The sequence below is a fragment of the Aquarana catesbeiana genome, linkage group LG11 (genome assembly GCF_042186555.1).
Source record: "Aquarana catesbeiana isolate 2022-GZ linkage group LG11, ASM4218655v1, whole genome shotgun sequence".
Lineage (NCBI taxonomy): Eukaryota > Metazoa > Chordata > Amphibia > Anura > Ranidae > Aquarana > Aquarana catesbeiana.
This window is the reverse complement of record NC_133334.1, coordinates 192,905,735-192,918,218: the sequence shown is the minus strand read 5'-3', so window position 1 is coordinate 192,918,218 and position 12,484 is coordinate 192,905,735. Positions and strand designations below refer to the sequence as shown.

Genomic DNA, 12,484 nt, shown 5'->3' with positions numbered 1-12,484 from the left:
TCATTCAAAGACAGTCTGGAGAGACGGATTGATTCAGATTTAAAGAGAATCTACGTCACAGCTGGATCAGCCTGCAAACCATTGTTGGGTTTTGCAGTAATGTCAAATCCTGCACCAGGCCTGCTTGGCAGATACCGCCTCCAAGCAGGCCTGGTGCAGGATACCCTTTGAGGGTGGCTTTTTCTTTGGGAATAAGCTCGTCAGTGCCAAAGCATGGGCCACAGGGGGGAAGTCGGGGTTCTTGCCCCAGGATCGTTGCTTGCTGAATCAGAGGAAACCCCAAGCATGGAGACAGTCTTCAGATTGCTCAAGGGAAGCATGTTCCTATAGACTCAGCCAAGAACTTAGGAAAAACTGGAGAAGAGGCCAATAGTCATTTCAGAAGCCAGCTAGAGCATCTTCAAGGGCCGGGAAGCCTATAAGCCCTTTTGAGTTTGGGCCCACCCAGATAGGCCAAGTGGGGGCACGTCTTTTCCGCTTTCGGCATGTCTGGGCAGCCTCGATCTCAGATGCTTGGACCATCAGGATGGGTTCTCTGGGGCATGCATGGACTTTCAAGGGTTTCCCTGGGCGTTCCCACAGAACTTCCAGCGAAAAAAGACAAGTTCTCCTGTCCTTTGTCAAATCCCTTTTAGAACAGGGGACAGTTATACCATTTTCACTACCCAAGAGATTTCAAGGCATGTACTCACCCCTATTCCTGGTCAAGAAAAAGTCGGGGTCCTGGAGACCAGTCATCGACCTCACACATCTCAACAAGTTCATTGCAAAGGAAAAATTCAAGATGGAGACGCTGTTCTTCATCCAACAAGCAGTCCCCCCAGTTGACTGGCTCATCTCAATAGATAGATTTAACTGGTTCAATACAGGGCAATTTCACCCCCTTCCTTCCCAGGCCAATTTTTCGTTTTCAGCGCTGTCGCATTTTAAACGTCAATTGCGCGGTCGTGCGACGTTGTACCCAAAAAAAATTGACGTCCTTTTTTCATCACAAATAGAGCTTTTTTTTGGTGGTATTTGATCGCCTCTGCGGTTTTTATTTTTTGCGCTATGAACAAAAGAAGAGCGACAATTTTGAAAAAAACACAATATTTTTTTACTTTTTGCTATAATAAATATCCCTATTTTTTTTTTTAAAAACACATTTTTTCCGCAGTTTTGGCCGATCAGTATTCTTCTACATATTTTTGGTAAAAAAAAACGCAATAAGCGTATATTGATTGGTTTGCGCAAAAGTTATAGCGTCTACAAAATACGGGATAGATTTATGGCATTTTTAAAAAAAATATATTTTTTTATTTTTTTAGCGGCGATCGCGATTTTTTTTGGTGACTGCGACATTATGGCGGACACATCGGACACTTTTGACACATTTTTGGGACCAATCACATTTATACAGCGATCAATGCTATAAAATTGCATTGATTACTGTGTAAATGTGACAGGCAGTGAAGGGGTTAACCACTAGGGGGCGGGGAGGGGTTAAGTATGTTTCCTAGGGAATAATTCTAACTGAAGGGGGAGGGGACGCACTAGGGGAGGAGACCGATCAGTGTTCCTCCGTTCTGGGAACACAGATTGCTCTCCTCAGAGCTGACAGGCTGTGGATCTGTGTGTTTACACACACAGATCCACATGCCGGCCCAGTTAACGGGCAATCGCGGGTGCCCGGCGGACATCGCGGGCGCCGGGCACACGCACCGGGTCCCGAGGAACAAGGCTGGCGTGCGCGCGCGCTCCCGGCGGCGCGCGCCCCCTAGACGGCCGGGAATCCCAGGACGTCATATGACGTCCACCCAGGATGGGAGATCCCATCTGTGGACGTCATATGACTATACGCCGGTATTGAAGTGGTTAAAGGATGCCTACTTCCACGTGTCGGTGGTGGTTTCTTTTCAGAATTTCCTCCGGTTTGCAGTGGGTCATCGAAACCTTCAGTTTACATTTGGGCTCTCAACATCACCTCATGTTTTCTCCAAAGTCTTGCTGGCTGTGGTGGCTTTGATCAGGAAGAAGGGCATACGACTGCACCACTATCTGGATGACCTACTTCTGCTGTCCCAAGACTTGGGGCATCTAGTGGAACACAGAGACCAAGTTCTTGAGATTCTTCAGGATTTTGGCTGGCTGGTGAATTAAGAGAAAAGCCACCTGAGTCCCACACAGTCTCTGATTTATCTTGGGGCCCAGTTTGACACGGCCCAAAGTACTATCTCCCTTCTGGTGGAGAACATTCCCATAATCCAGAGCAAGATTTCCTTAGCACTGTCAGCCACTCATCTCAGAGCATCCCAGTGCCTGATGATCATCGGCACCATGGTCTCCACAGCCCCGATGGTCAAATGGGCCTCATAAAGAATGCATCCCTTTTAATAGGGGTTTCTGCGACACTGGAGATCGGGAGACAAATATCAACGCATCCACATCTCCATCAATGAAGAGGAACCTCCCTTGGTAACTATTGAGGAAGAACCTACTCAACTGTCAGTCAATCATTCCAATCAGCTGAGTAACGATTAGGGTCGATGCCAGCTGCAAGGGCTGGGGGGCACATTGCCTCTTAGAGGTTTCCCAGGGCTAGTGGAGCTTCCCCTCTTGGGGAGTTGTATCAAACATCTTGAAGCTTTGTGCAGCCCTCTGCGCTTTGCTGGCCTTCAGTCACTTAGTAAGGGGGACCTCGGTGCTTCTGAGGCTGGACAACACCACAGCAGTCTCTTACATAAGGAGGCAGGGAGGGGCTTGCAGCTTGAGCCTTCTTCAAGAAGTGGAGCCAATCTTGACATGGGCTCAGAAGAACCTGTCCAATATTTCTGCAGTGTAAGTTCCGGGGGTTCAGAACTCCCAGGCAGTTTTTTGTCCCACTTTCCATTGAACAACAACGGGTGGTCCCTTCATGTAGACGTTCTCTAGTGGATTCTCACGCTGGGAGTGAGCACCAAAAGTGGATCTGTTTGCCTTCCCATGCAATTTCAAATGGGAGAAGTTTTACTGGAAGGGCCAATGCCCCTAGGCCCTTGGAGTAGACTCCCTGATGAACCAGTGTAGGTCCTGCAAGGCATATACACATTTTATACACAAAGGCTACTTTCAGAGAAGGTGGAAGTAGTAGCTGTGATTCCATTCTGGTCGAACAGGCCTTGGTTTCCCCTTCTTCTGCAGCTCAGCTATCAAGATCCGATACCTCTCCCTCTCAGATCAGATCTTCTCCTGCAGGACACATACCTACACCTGTGTCCAGATCCCCTCCACCTGAGAGTCTGGTTCTTGAAAGGAAGAGGTTAGAGGCGCTGGGTTGCTCCTCTGGAGTTGTGTCCACCTTGATGGGTGCTAGAAGAACCAGCACCAACAGGGTCCTTAGCAGGATCTAGATGAAGTTTGCAGAATTTGTAGCAGCCTCGGGTAGGTCATATATTGAGCCTGAAGTGCATGTCATTCTGGATTTCCTGCAGTCCGGCCTGGATCTTGGCCTGAGTGTCAGTTCTCTCAAAATTCAAACCTCTGACCGTCTCTTTGTACACTTTTCGGGGAAGAACAGAGGAAGGAAAGCTTCCTTTTCTGCAACCATTGCTGCCTGGATTGTGCTGGCCATCCAGCAAGCGTATAGGGCCAAGGGCTTGACTCCTCCAGAGGCGTTGACAACACATTTGACAAGAATAGTGTTGACTTCTTGGGCAGCCTCTCGCCATGTGGCTCCTGAAATGATATGCAGAGCTGCCTCCTGGTTGTCTTATCAGTACGTTTATGGCTCACTACTGTGTCAAGCCTGCATCTTTGTCTTCGGTTAACCTTGGCCTTAAAGTGCTGCCTGTTAATGGTGGAAATTAACATTTTTATGTTCAGCAACCCCGCCAGTGTCCTCCTTTTCAGCGGGCGGTCTTCTACAAGATAAAAGTGGTCTCTATGGCAGATTTGCCGCGACATCACTTTTATCAGTGGCGGAAGAGGGCCCCCCTCCCGCCGCGATCCGGTGCCCTCCGTCGCTTACCGGAGCCGTCGGCAGTGGCGGAGGCGATCGCATCTGTCCCCTTGCTAGGTATGGAGAAGAGTTAGGGGAAGATGGCTCCCATCCATTTCTATATCACTGCAGGGCTGAAGCGACGTCAAAACGTCACTTCCGCCCATAGCTCTTAAAGGGATAATTTTTTTTTTTTTCATTTTTTTAAATGACAACATTTTTTTTTATTGCATTTTAATGTAAATGTGAGATCTGAGCTCTTTTTGACCCCAGATCTCATATTTAAGAGGTCCTGTCATGCTTTTTTTTTATTACAAGGGATATTCACATTCCTTGTAATATGAATCAAAGTGACACAATTTTTAAAAAAAATAACAGTATAAAAATGTAAAAAAAAGGTAAGATAAATAAGAAAAAAACATTTTTTTAAACGCGCCCTGTCCTGACGAGCTCGCGTGCACAAGCAAAGGCATACTTGACTAGCGCCCGCATATGAAAACGGTATTCAAACCACACATGAGGTATCACCGCGATTGGTAGAGCGAGAGCAATAATTCTAGACCTCCTTTGTAACTTAAAACATGCAACCTGTAGAATTTATTAAACGTCGCCTATGGAGATTTTTAAAGGTAAAAGTTTGTCGCCATTCCAAGAGCGGGCACAATTTTGAAGAGTGACATGTTGGGTATCAATTTACTCAGCGTAACATTATCTTTCACAATAAAAAAACAATTGGGCTAACTTTACTGTTGTCTTATTTTTTAATTGAAAAAAGTGTATTTTTTCCCAAAAAAAGTGCGCTTGTAAGACCGCTGCGCAAATACAGTGTGACAGAAAGTATTGTAACGACCGCCATTTTATTCTTTAGGGTGTTAGAAAAAAATATATAATGTTTGGGGGTTCTATGTAATTTTCTAGCAAAGAAACCTGTTTTTAACTTGTAAACAACAAATCTCAGAAAGAGGCTTGGTCTTTAAATGGTTAAACTCTCCAGTATCTTCCCAACTATAGAAGTTAAACTAACAGGTCTGTTGTTACTTGGTGAAGACTTTGATCCCTCTTTAAATATAGGCACCACATTGGCCCTACACCAATCCAGTGATACTATTCCAGTCATTAACAAGTCCCTAAAAATTAGAATGGCTTTGAAATGACAGCGCACAATTATTTTAGGATCTGTGGGTGGATGCCATCTGGTCCAGGTGCTTTACCCATCTTTTTTCTGTAAAAAAAATTCTGGACCATATCACTTTTGAGCTATTATGGATCATTTGGGGCTGTGTCAATACCATCGCCATTATGGATTCGAGCACCCCCATGCTCCTTTGTATACACAGAGCTGAAGAAGGTATTTTATAAAGTTGTCTTCTCTTTGTCCCCATGACATGACTGTTTCTTTAAAATGCAGGACAATTGCCCTTCTAAAAGATTGATATCTAAACGCATCTTTAACCAATAGTATGGCATAAATATTTCCACAATGATAAGTAAAATGTAAAAACATAAACTTACACTAGTAATTCTAAGTTTTGTCTTATCTTAGGTTGTGTCAGGTGGCTGTGAGACCCGTGAAATCCCATTGCTAAGAAATGGTCTTGGGCAGCTTGGCTTCAACGCAGATTCAGGGGGGTTTGTAACTGAAGTTGAGAGATTCAGCATGGCTGAAACTGTAGGACTTTGCCCTGGTGCAAGGTTAGTAGCCATCTGCGGCCAACCTTTCTGCTCATTGACCCCTGAGGATGTTCGTACACTGTTTATTCGTGCAAAGAAAGTAACTGTGACGACACTGCCTCCAGATGAAGCTGGGAAGCCTCGCAGGTAATACAGCATATAGGAAAAGTAGTTAATAGCATGGCTGCCAATCTGTTTGTTAAGTTGACTAAGATTTCTCTTTGTCTTATCTTTAGGAGTTTCTCTGAGTTGTATGTGAGGTCTCTGCAAGAACAGAGAATCATGCGGCCATCAGAAGGAGACACTGAAGAGAAAGAAGAAATTATTCCAAGAAAAACAGAATCTGCTCCAGCAACTCAGAACATTCTTCGGACCCTCTCTGTACAGGAGGAAAGGACAGACTTTAGGTAGGATACTATGTTTATGAATTTTTACCCCATTGTGACCAGAAAACATTTAATATTTATGTGTCTGAGTATTTCTGGAAATGTATTTTTTATTTTTAATTTTAAGGAAAATCTTTAAATTATTTTTGTAAATAATCTCTGTATAATCAAACACTTTTTCTATAGTGCAGTTCCACCAAGCAGGAAGTAGGGTCACAACATTTTCCTTTAGTGATACAGAAATAATATATTTTCTAGGTTTGGAATGAGGGAAGAGAAGTTAAATGTATGCTGTTATATACAAAAGTCTGATAACAGCATCAAAATACATAGTTTCTATAACCAGCCAACAAAGTTAGAGAAGCTTTGTCAAGGGTTGTCCCAATAACACATGAAATAGATAAGTGTAAAGGTAATCTAGAGATTTACAACCCTATGTGAAACTTAGGAGTTTATTTACTAAAGGCAAATCCACTTTGCACTACAAATGCACTGCAAGAAAATGGAGATCCTTTTGATGATCAAATCAAATGGTGCTGAAGAGTCAGTGGGGGTTATTTACTAAAGGCAAATCCACTTTGCACTACAAGTGCACTTGAAAGTGCACTTGGAAGTGCAGTCGCTGTAGATCTGAGGGCAAGATCTGAAATGAGGGGAAGCTCTGCTGATTTTATCATCCAATCATGTGCAAGCTAAAATGCTGTTTTTTATTTTCCTTGCATGGCCCCCTCAGATCTACAGCAGCTGCACTTCCAAGTGCACTTTTAGTGCACTTTCAAGTGCACTTGCAGTGCACTTGTAGTGCAAAGTGGATTTGCCTTTAGTAAATAACCCCTTAGAGTCATCGCTCCCAGTGGGCTAGGAATGCTTATTTAAATTGTAGAAATAGAAGGATTATGTATATCGTGCTAACACTCAATAATCTATCAGGTAGCAGCCAGCACAGCACTAAACAATTGCAAATCAAAACTGAGAATACAAATATGTGCAGCGCTTAAAGATTTTGTACTGCTACAAAATCATGTGTATAAATAAAGGACAGTATATAATGATGTGAATAACCACAAAATGAAAATAATAATAAAATTGATGCGGCAAAAAAAACAGTGTGAGATGATATGAATGACCACAAAACTTAAACACTATATAAGTCCATATAATGTCTTATTGAAATGATTGTATTGTGAGTTGAAAAGTCCATAAAGAAGTGGAGATAAAAAGAAAAGCACTAGATTGAAAGAAAAGAAAACGTGTTCCTCGTGACGTCAATGTTGGGTGAAGAAAACAACAATACGAGCACCACCGGTTGTGTGAAGGCTTAGCGTAGTGAAGGGACTCAAATGAGCATAATAAGTCAACAAGACTTGTGGTATAAACACCAATCCATGAGATCTCTACGCCTGTATTTCAGATCAGAGTGGAAGATGATCCCTTTGTCCAGTAGGTGGCTCAGAGCAGCAGTCAACAGATGTAACCAGCGTGATGGACTGAGTCTTCTCATGTAATCAAGCAGTGTGATCAGAAAAGAAAATACTCCACATAGTGTGAACCCATAAAATTATAGTAAAATGTAATACAATTGGGAACACTCACATTTGAATAGATGAACAAGCGCTTGAAATTAACAGTATAGGCAAAGCAATGGCATGAGCCATTTCTTTTTATCACTATTGCTTTATGGACTTTTCAACTCATGATACAATAATTTCCATAAGACATTATATGGACTTATATAGTGTTTAAGTTTTGTGGTTATTCACATCATCTCACACTGTTTTTTTTTTGCCGCATCAATTTTATTATTATTTTCTATTTACATGGTAATTTTACATTTATAAAAAAAATCCTATTATGCCCCTGATCAACTTTTTATTAAAAAAGTATTTTACCAGCTCACAATATCACCGTCATCCCATGACAGGCAGCATTTACAGCCTCCTTGAAACCAGTGAGCTCCTCACAACTTTGCATGCCTGAACACCACCCATAGAGAATAATAGTCTGCCCATGTTACTGTTCTATAATGTTAAAAAAAAAAAAAAAAAGTTCTGCTTAAAAGTAGTAGTCTTTGATTTGAAGCAATTTTCTTAAAGGATACAATTCACAGAGTTTTATACGCAATGCAAGGAGTTCCCTCTAGTTATCCTATAGCACACAGCAGCACTTTGAATTGTAAAACAGGGCATAGGAAACCTTGCATATTAAGCTTCAAAATTACCTCTATAAAAGTGAAAAAAATATGACAAGATAAAATATTTTTAGTTGTGTGCAAATTTGTACTTTCATTTCGTCTGGTCAGGGTTCATAATACTGATTTCTACCTTAAGCTTACCTTCACCTCACAAAATCTGTCCTTCCCAGCCCTTTGCACTCTCTTTGATTGATTTTTATATTACAGAGAGCAAAAAATGTTCTAATGACATGTTGTTTGTAAGTTGAGCAAATAATACTACACATCTTTTTATTAGGTTCAGTAATGATGATTTGGCTCCTCCTGATATTATTCCTCAGCCAGACCCATCAAGAGATGAACTGGTGAGTTTCACATCTTTTTGTTCTCATCATTATCTCTCTTCTATAAAATGAGTTACTAAATTAAATATGTTTGCTACCAGAGTTTCCTTGAAATACATTGTTGGGCGGCACAGTGGTGTAGTGGGTAGCACTCTCACCTAGCAATAAGAAGGGTCGCTGGTTTGAATCCCAACCATGACACTACCTGCCTGGAGTTTGCATGTTCTCCCTGTGCCTGCGTGGGTTTCCTCTGAGTACTCCGGTTTCCTCCCACACTCCAAAGACATGCTGGTAGGTTAATTGGATCCTGTCTAAATTGTCCCTGCGTAAATTGACGGCACTATATAAGTACATAAAATAAATGATGGTTGTGAAATGGATTGTTCCTTCTGATTTTTATCTCCACTGAACTAAACTGTATGTTCCTTTGTATGCCCTAGATAATGTATGACACTTTTGGGAAGTCTGTAGACGAGGTGTTGAAAAAAGATGTGGTTCTTCCAGAGGAGGAAAGCGCTGCACCTGCATCTTCTCATGAACATGTTACTAACAGTAATATATGTTTATATATCATTATATCTTTTCTCAGTGAAAAAAACAAAACATATTATTAAGCAGTGCACCACATGTCAAAATTATCAGCAGATTCATCAACCTCTGCTTATACATTTCTTTATTATGCATTTAGTTTGAATTACTTAGAAAATTTAAATCAGATAATAAGCCCTGATTGCACAGTATTTTTGCAACCTATTTTACTCATGGATACATAAACAAGTTAATGTGCTGATTATGAATATAAAAAAGCCAAAGGCACCTGTTCACAATGCCGGCTTTAACTGACGAAGCTATTTTCCAACTTATGGACTTCATAGTACAGGGGGTCCCCGGGTTACGAACAAGATAGGGGCTGTAGGTTTGTTCTTAAGTCAAATTTGTTTGTAAGTCGGAACAGTACCTTTTTTTAAGTGCAAATCCAGTCCTTTTTTTTATTTTTGTATAATTTTCTTATTTTTAATATTATTTTTCTTATTCTTTCCTTTTTTTAAATTACTTTTTTATTTTATTCATTAATTATTACTGTATTTCTTCTTATTTTTTATTTTTATTTATTTTTTTTATCAATTTTTTTTCACTTAACTTTATTGCTATCACACAGGAGAAAACAATTCCCTGTGTGATATCAATTGGAGGTGACAGGTTCTCTTTATTGACCCTGTCACCTCCAAAACAGGAGTCCTAGCACTGTGCTAGATTTCCTGTCACAGCTGAGAGGGGAGGAGCAAAGCTCTCCACTCTCACTGTTTACATCGGCAGCAAGGACAAGAGACACAGCAGGGAGATGGATTGATGGATGGTGAAAGCAGCAGTGTCTGCAGGCCAGCCGCGGTGCACCTCCGCTGGGCAGCAGCGCAGGAAAGACCGGGGATCTTGGAGGCTTCACTAGGCCGCACAAGACCGGACAAGGCCGCGGCCACGATGGGCAGTTTTAGCGGCCTGGCAGGCCACCGGCCCGTACCAGGCCTGTGGATGGGCAGGCAGGATGACGAGGGGGGCCCCTTAACTTTGCAGCCAGGCCAGGAATGGAGGAACGGCTCACTCCAGCAAGGAGAGGAAGATTCGGCCAGCAGCGACGTCACTCGGGCCCCGTTAGTAAGTAGGAGTCGTTCGCAACTCGGATGTTCGTAAGTCGGAGACCCCCTGTAGTCTGGGACAGTGGCTGAGGGATTCACTGCCCTGGAACTAGGGTGTGTTGCCATTTTTATATTTGTTTTTTGTTACAAATGTTTAATTTTGACATTGACTTTAGAGTTGATTGTAAGTGCGCAAGGGTATTGAATTTTGGACTCCTTAATTGCGCAAAACATGAATTAGGAGGGAGTAAAATGGCACTTCATGTGCAAGCTTGTTTGGGGGAATACATACTTAAGTGCACATATTAATGTCTACATTAACAAGTACTGTATATCTGCTGTGCTTGTGATGTTAGTTGTAGTCACACTAAGGCCCCTTTCACATTGGGGCGGGGGCGGCGTCAGCGGTAAAGCACCGCTATTGTTAGCGACCCTTTACCGTTGGTATTCAGCTGCTAGCGGGGAGGTTTTACCCCCCTCTAGTGGCCTAGAAAGGGTTAAAAACCACCGCAAAGCACCTCTGCAGAGGCGCTTTGACGGCAGCATAGCCGCGATGCCCCATTGATTTCAATGGGCAGGAACAGTGAAGGAGCGGTATACACACCGTTTCAAAGATGCTGCTAGCAGGACTTTTTTTACCATCCTGCTAGCGCACCACTCCAGTGTGAAAGCCCTTGGGGCTTTCACACTGGAGACAAAGCAGCGGCACTTTCAGGTCAGTGTGCAGGTACTATTTATAGCGCAATAGCGCCTGCAAACCGCAGCCTCAGTGTGAAAGGGCTCTAAAGGACTGAGAGCCCAACAGATAAGTCTCACAGCTGATGATTGTAGTTATTGGCAGTAATCACATGACAAAGCACTGGTGCTTCCCTTAGTCCCTTAGTGTGCAGGAGAAGAGACAGATGGTCAACTACACTGTGATTAATCACATCATAACTGACTAAAAGAAAGAAAAACATGTCTTCATCTTTTGACCTTCAAGGCACAAATTACCCAATTCATGAAGCTGTTAAAGGGTTAATAGGATTTGTATTAATTCTTCATGAAGATGTAGATTCAGCTCAGTAGTCATTTTGTTATAAAGTGGATTCTTTTATTATTATTTAATTTTTTATTTATTTTTTTAATTACTAACTGACTGTAAAGTGCATATTGTAGTCTAAAAACTGTGCTGATTTGTTGGTTGACCTTAGTGCAATAAGAGGTATTGGGCCCAGTTCTTCCCAGTTATGGTCATCTTTGTACGACATTACAGATTACTGTAAGATTCTGATGACAATGATGTTCAATTGATCAGAACATCACTGGGTTTCCATTGTGAGGGCAATGAAATGTGGTTTAAACACCCACATTCATTACCAACAAGGTTGAAATCTGGTTTAAGTGAATGCAATGAGGCAATGGGGTAGAATCACCGTAAAGCTTTTATTGGTCTGTTGCCAACATGTTTGAATGAACCATCTTCATTATGGCTACAGAGTAAAAAATGTTGTGCATGTATACAGCACCTGGGTGCAGCCTCCTCAGCTGCCACTGAGTGTCTGTTTTTCAAGCCCTATGTTATTACACTTTTAGTGTAAAACCTCTGTCTATTTTTTTTTTTTGCTGTGTCTCTGTTGGGGAGATTTACCACCCGATGTTATTCCAGTGCCAGTTACCAAGAGATGAAGGGAGGAACAAACTTTCTGGAAATAACACATTTCTTGGGGCCAGGTTCCCTTAAGCAAAGATGCCACCAAAAGTCCCCATGCACACAGGGCGTTTTTACAGCTGCTTTTACCAGCGTCATACTTTTTTTTTGCAGCTTAAAAACGACTCTCCATGTTATTTTATGGCCTCATGCACACACAGGCTTTTAGGAACTGTAATGCCCCGTACACACGGTCGGACTTTGTTCGGACATTCCGACAACAAAATTCTAGGATTTTTTCCGACGGATGTTGGCTCAAACTTGTCTTGCATACACACGGTCACACAAAGTTGTCGGAAAATCCGATCGTTCTAAACGCGGTGACGTAAAACACGTACGTCGGGACTATAAACGGGGCAGTGGCCAATAGCTTTCATCTGTTTATTTATTCTGAGCATGCGTGGCACTTTGTCCGTTGGATTTGTGTACACACGATCGGAATTTCCGACAACGGATTTTGTTGTCGGAAAATTTTATCTCCTACTCTCCAACTTTGTGTGTCGGAAAATCCGATGGAAAATGTCCGATGGAGCCCACACACAGTCGGAAGTTCCGACAACACGCTCCGATTGGACATTTTCCATCGTAAAATCCGACCGTGTGTACGTGGCATATGTGGCATAGGCGTTTTCAA

At 42.3% G+C, this 12,484-nt stretch overlaps 1 protein-coding gene across 3 annotated transcripts in view; it reads left to right on the top strand.

The window, feature by feature from the left end:
• Positions 1 to 12,484, top strand: part of SIPA1 (signal-induced proliferation-associated 1) — a 478,265-nt gene that overhangs the window by 323,229 nt on the left and 142,552 nt on the right. For all 3 annotated transcript variants that reach the window (XM_073605152.1, XM_073605151.1, XM_073605154.1), the window contains 4 exons: positions 5,499 to 5,773; positions 5,863 to 6,033; positions 8,481 to 8,547; positions 8,967 to 9,078. In XM_073605152.1, coding sequence (XP_073461253.1) covers positions 5,499 to 5,773; positions 5,863 to 6,033; positions 8,481 to 8,547; positions 8,967 to 9,078 — 625 coding nt within the window. The remainder of the gene's footprint in view (positions 1 to 5,498; positions 5,774 to 5,862; positions 6,034 to 8,480; positions 8,548 to 8,966; positions 9,079 to 12,484) is intronic.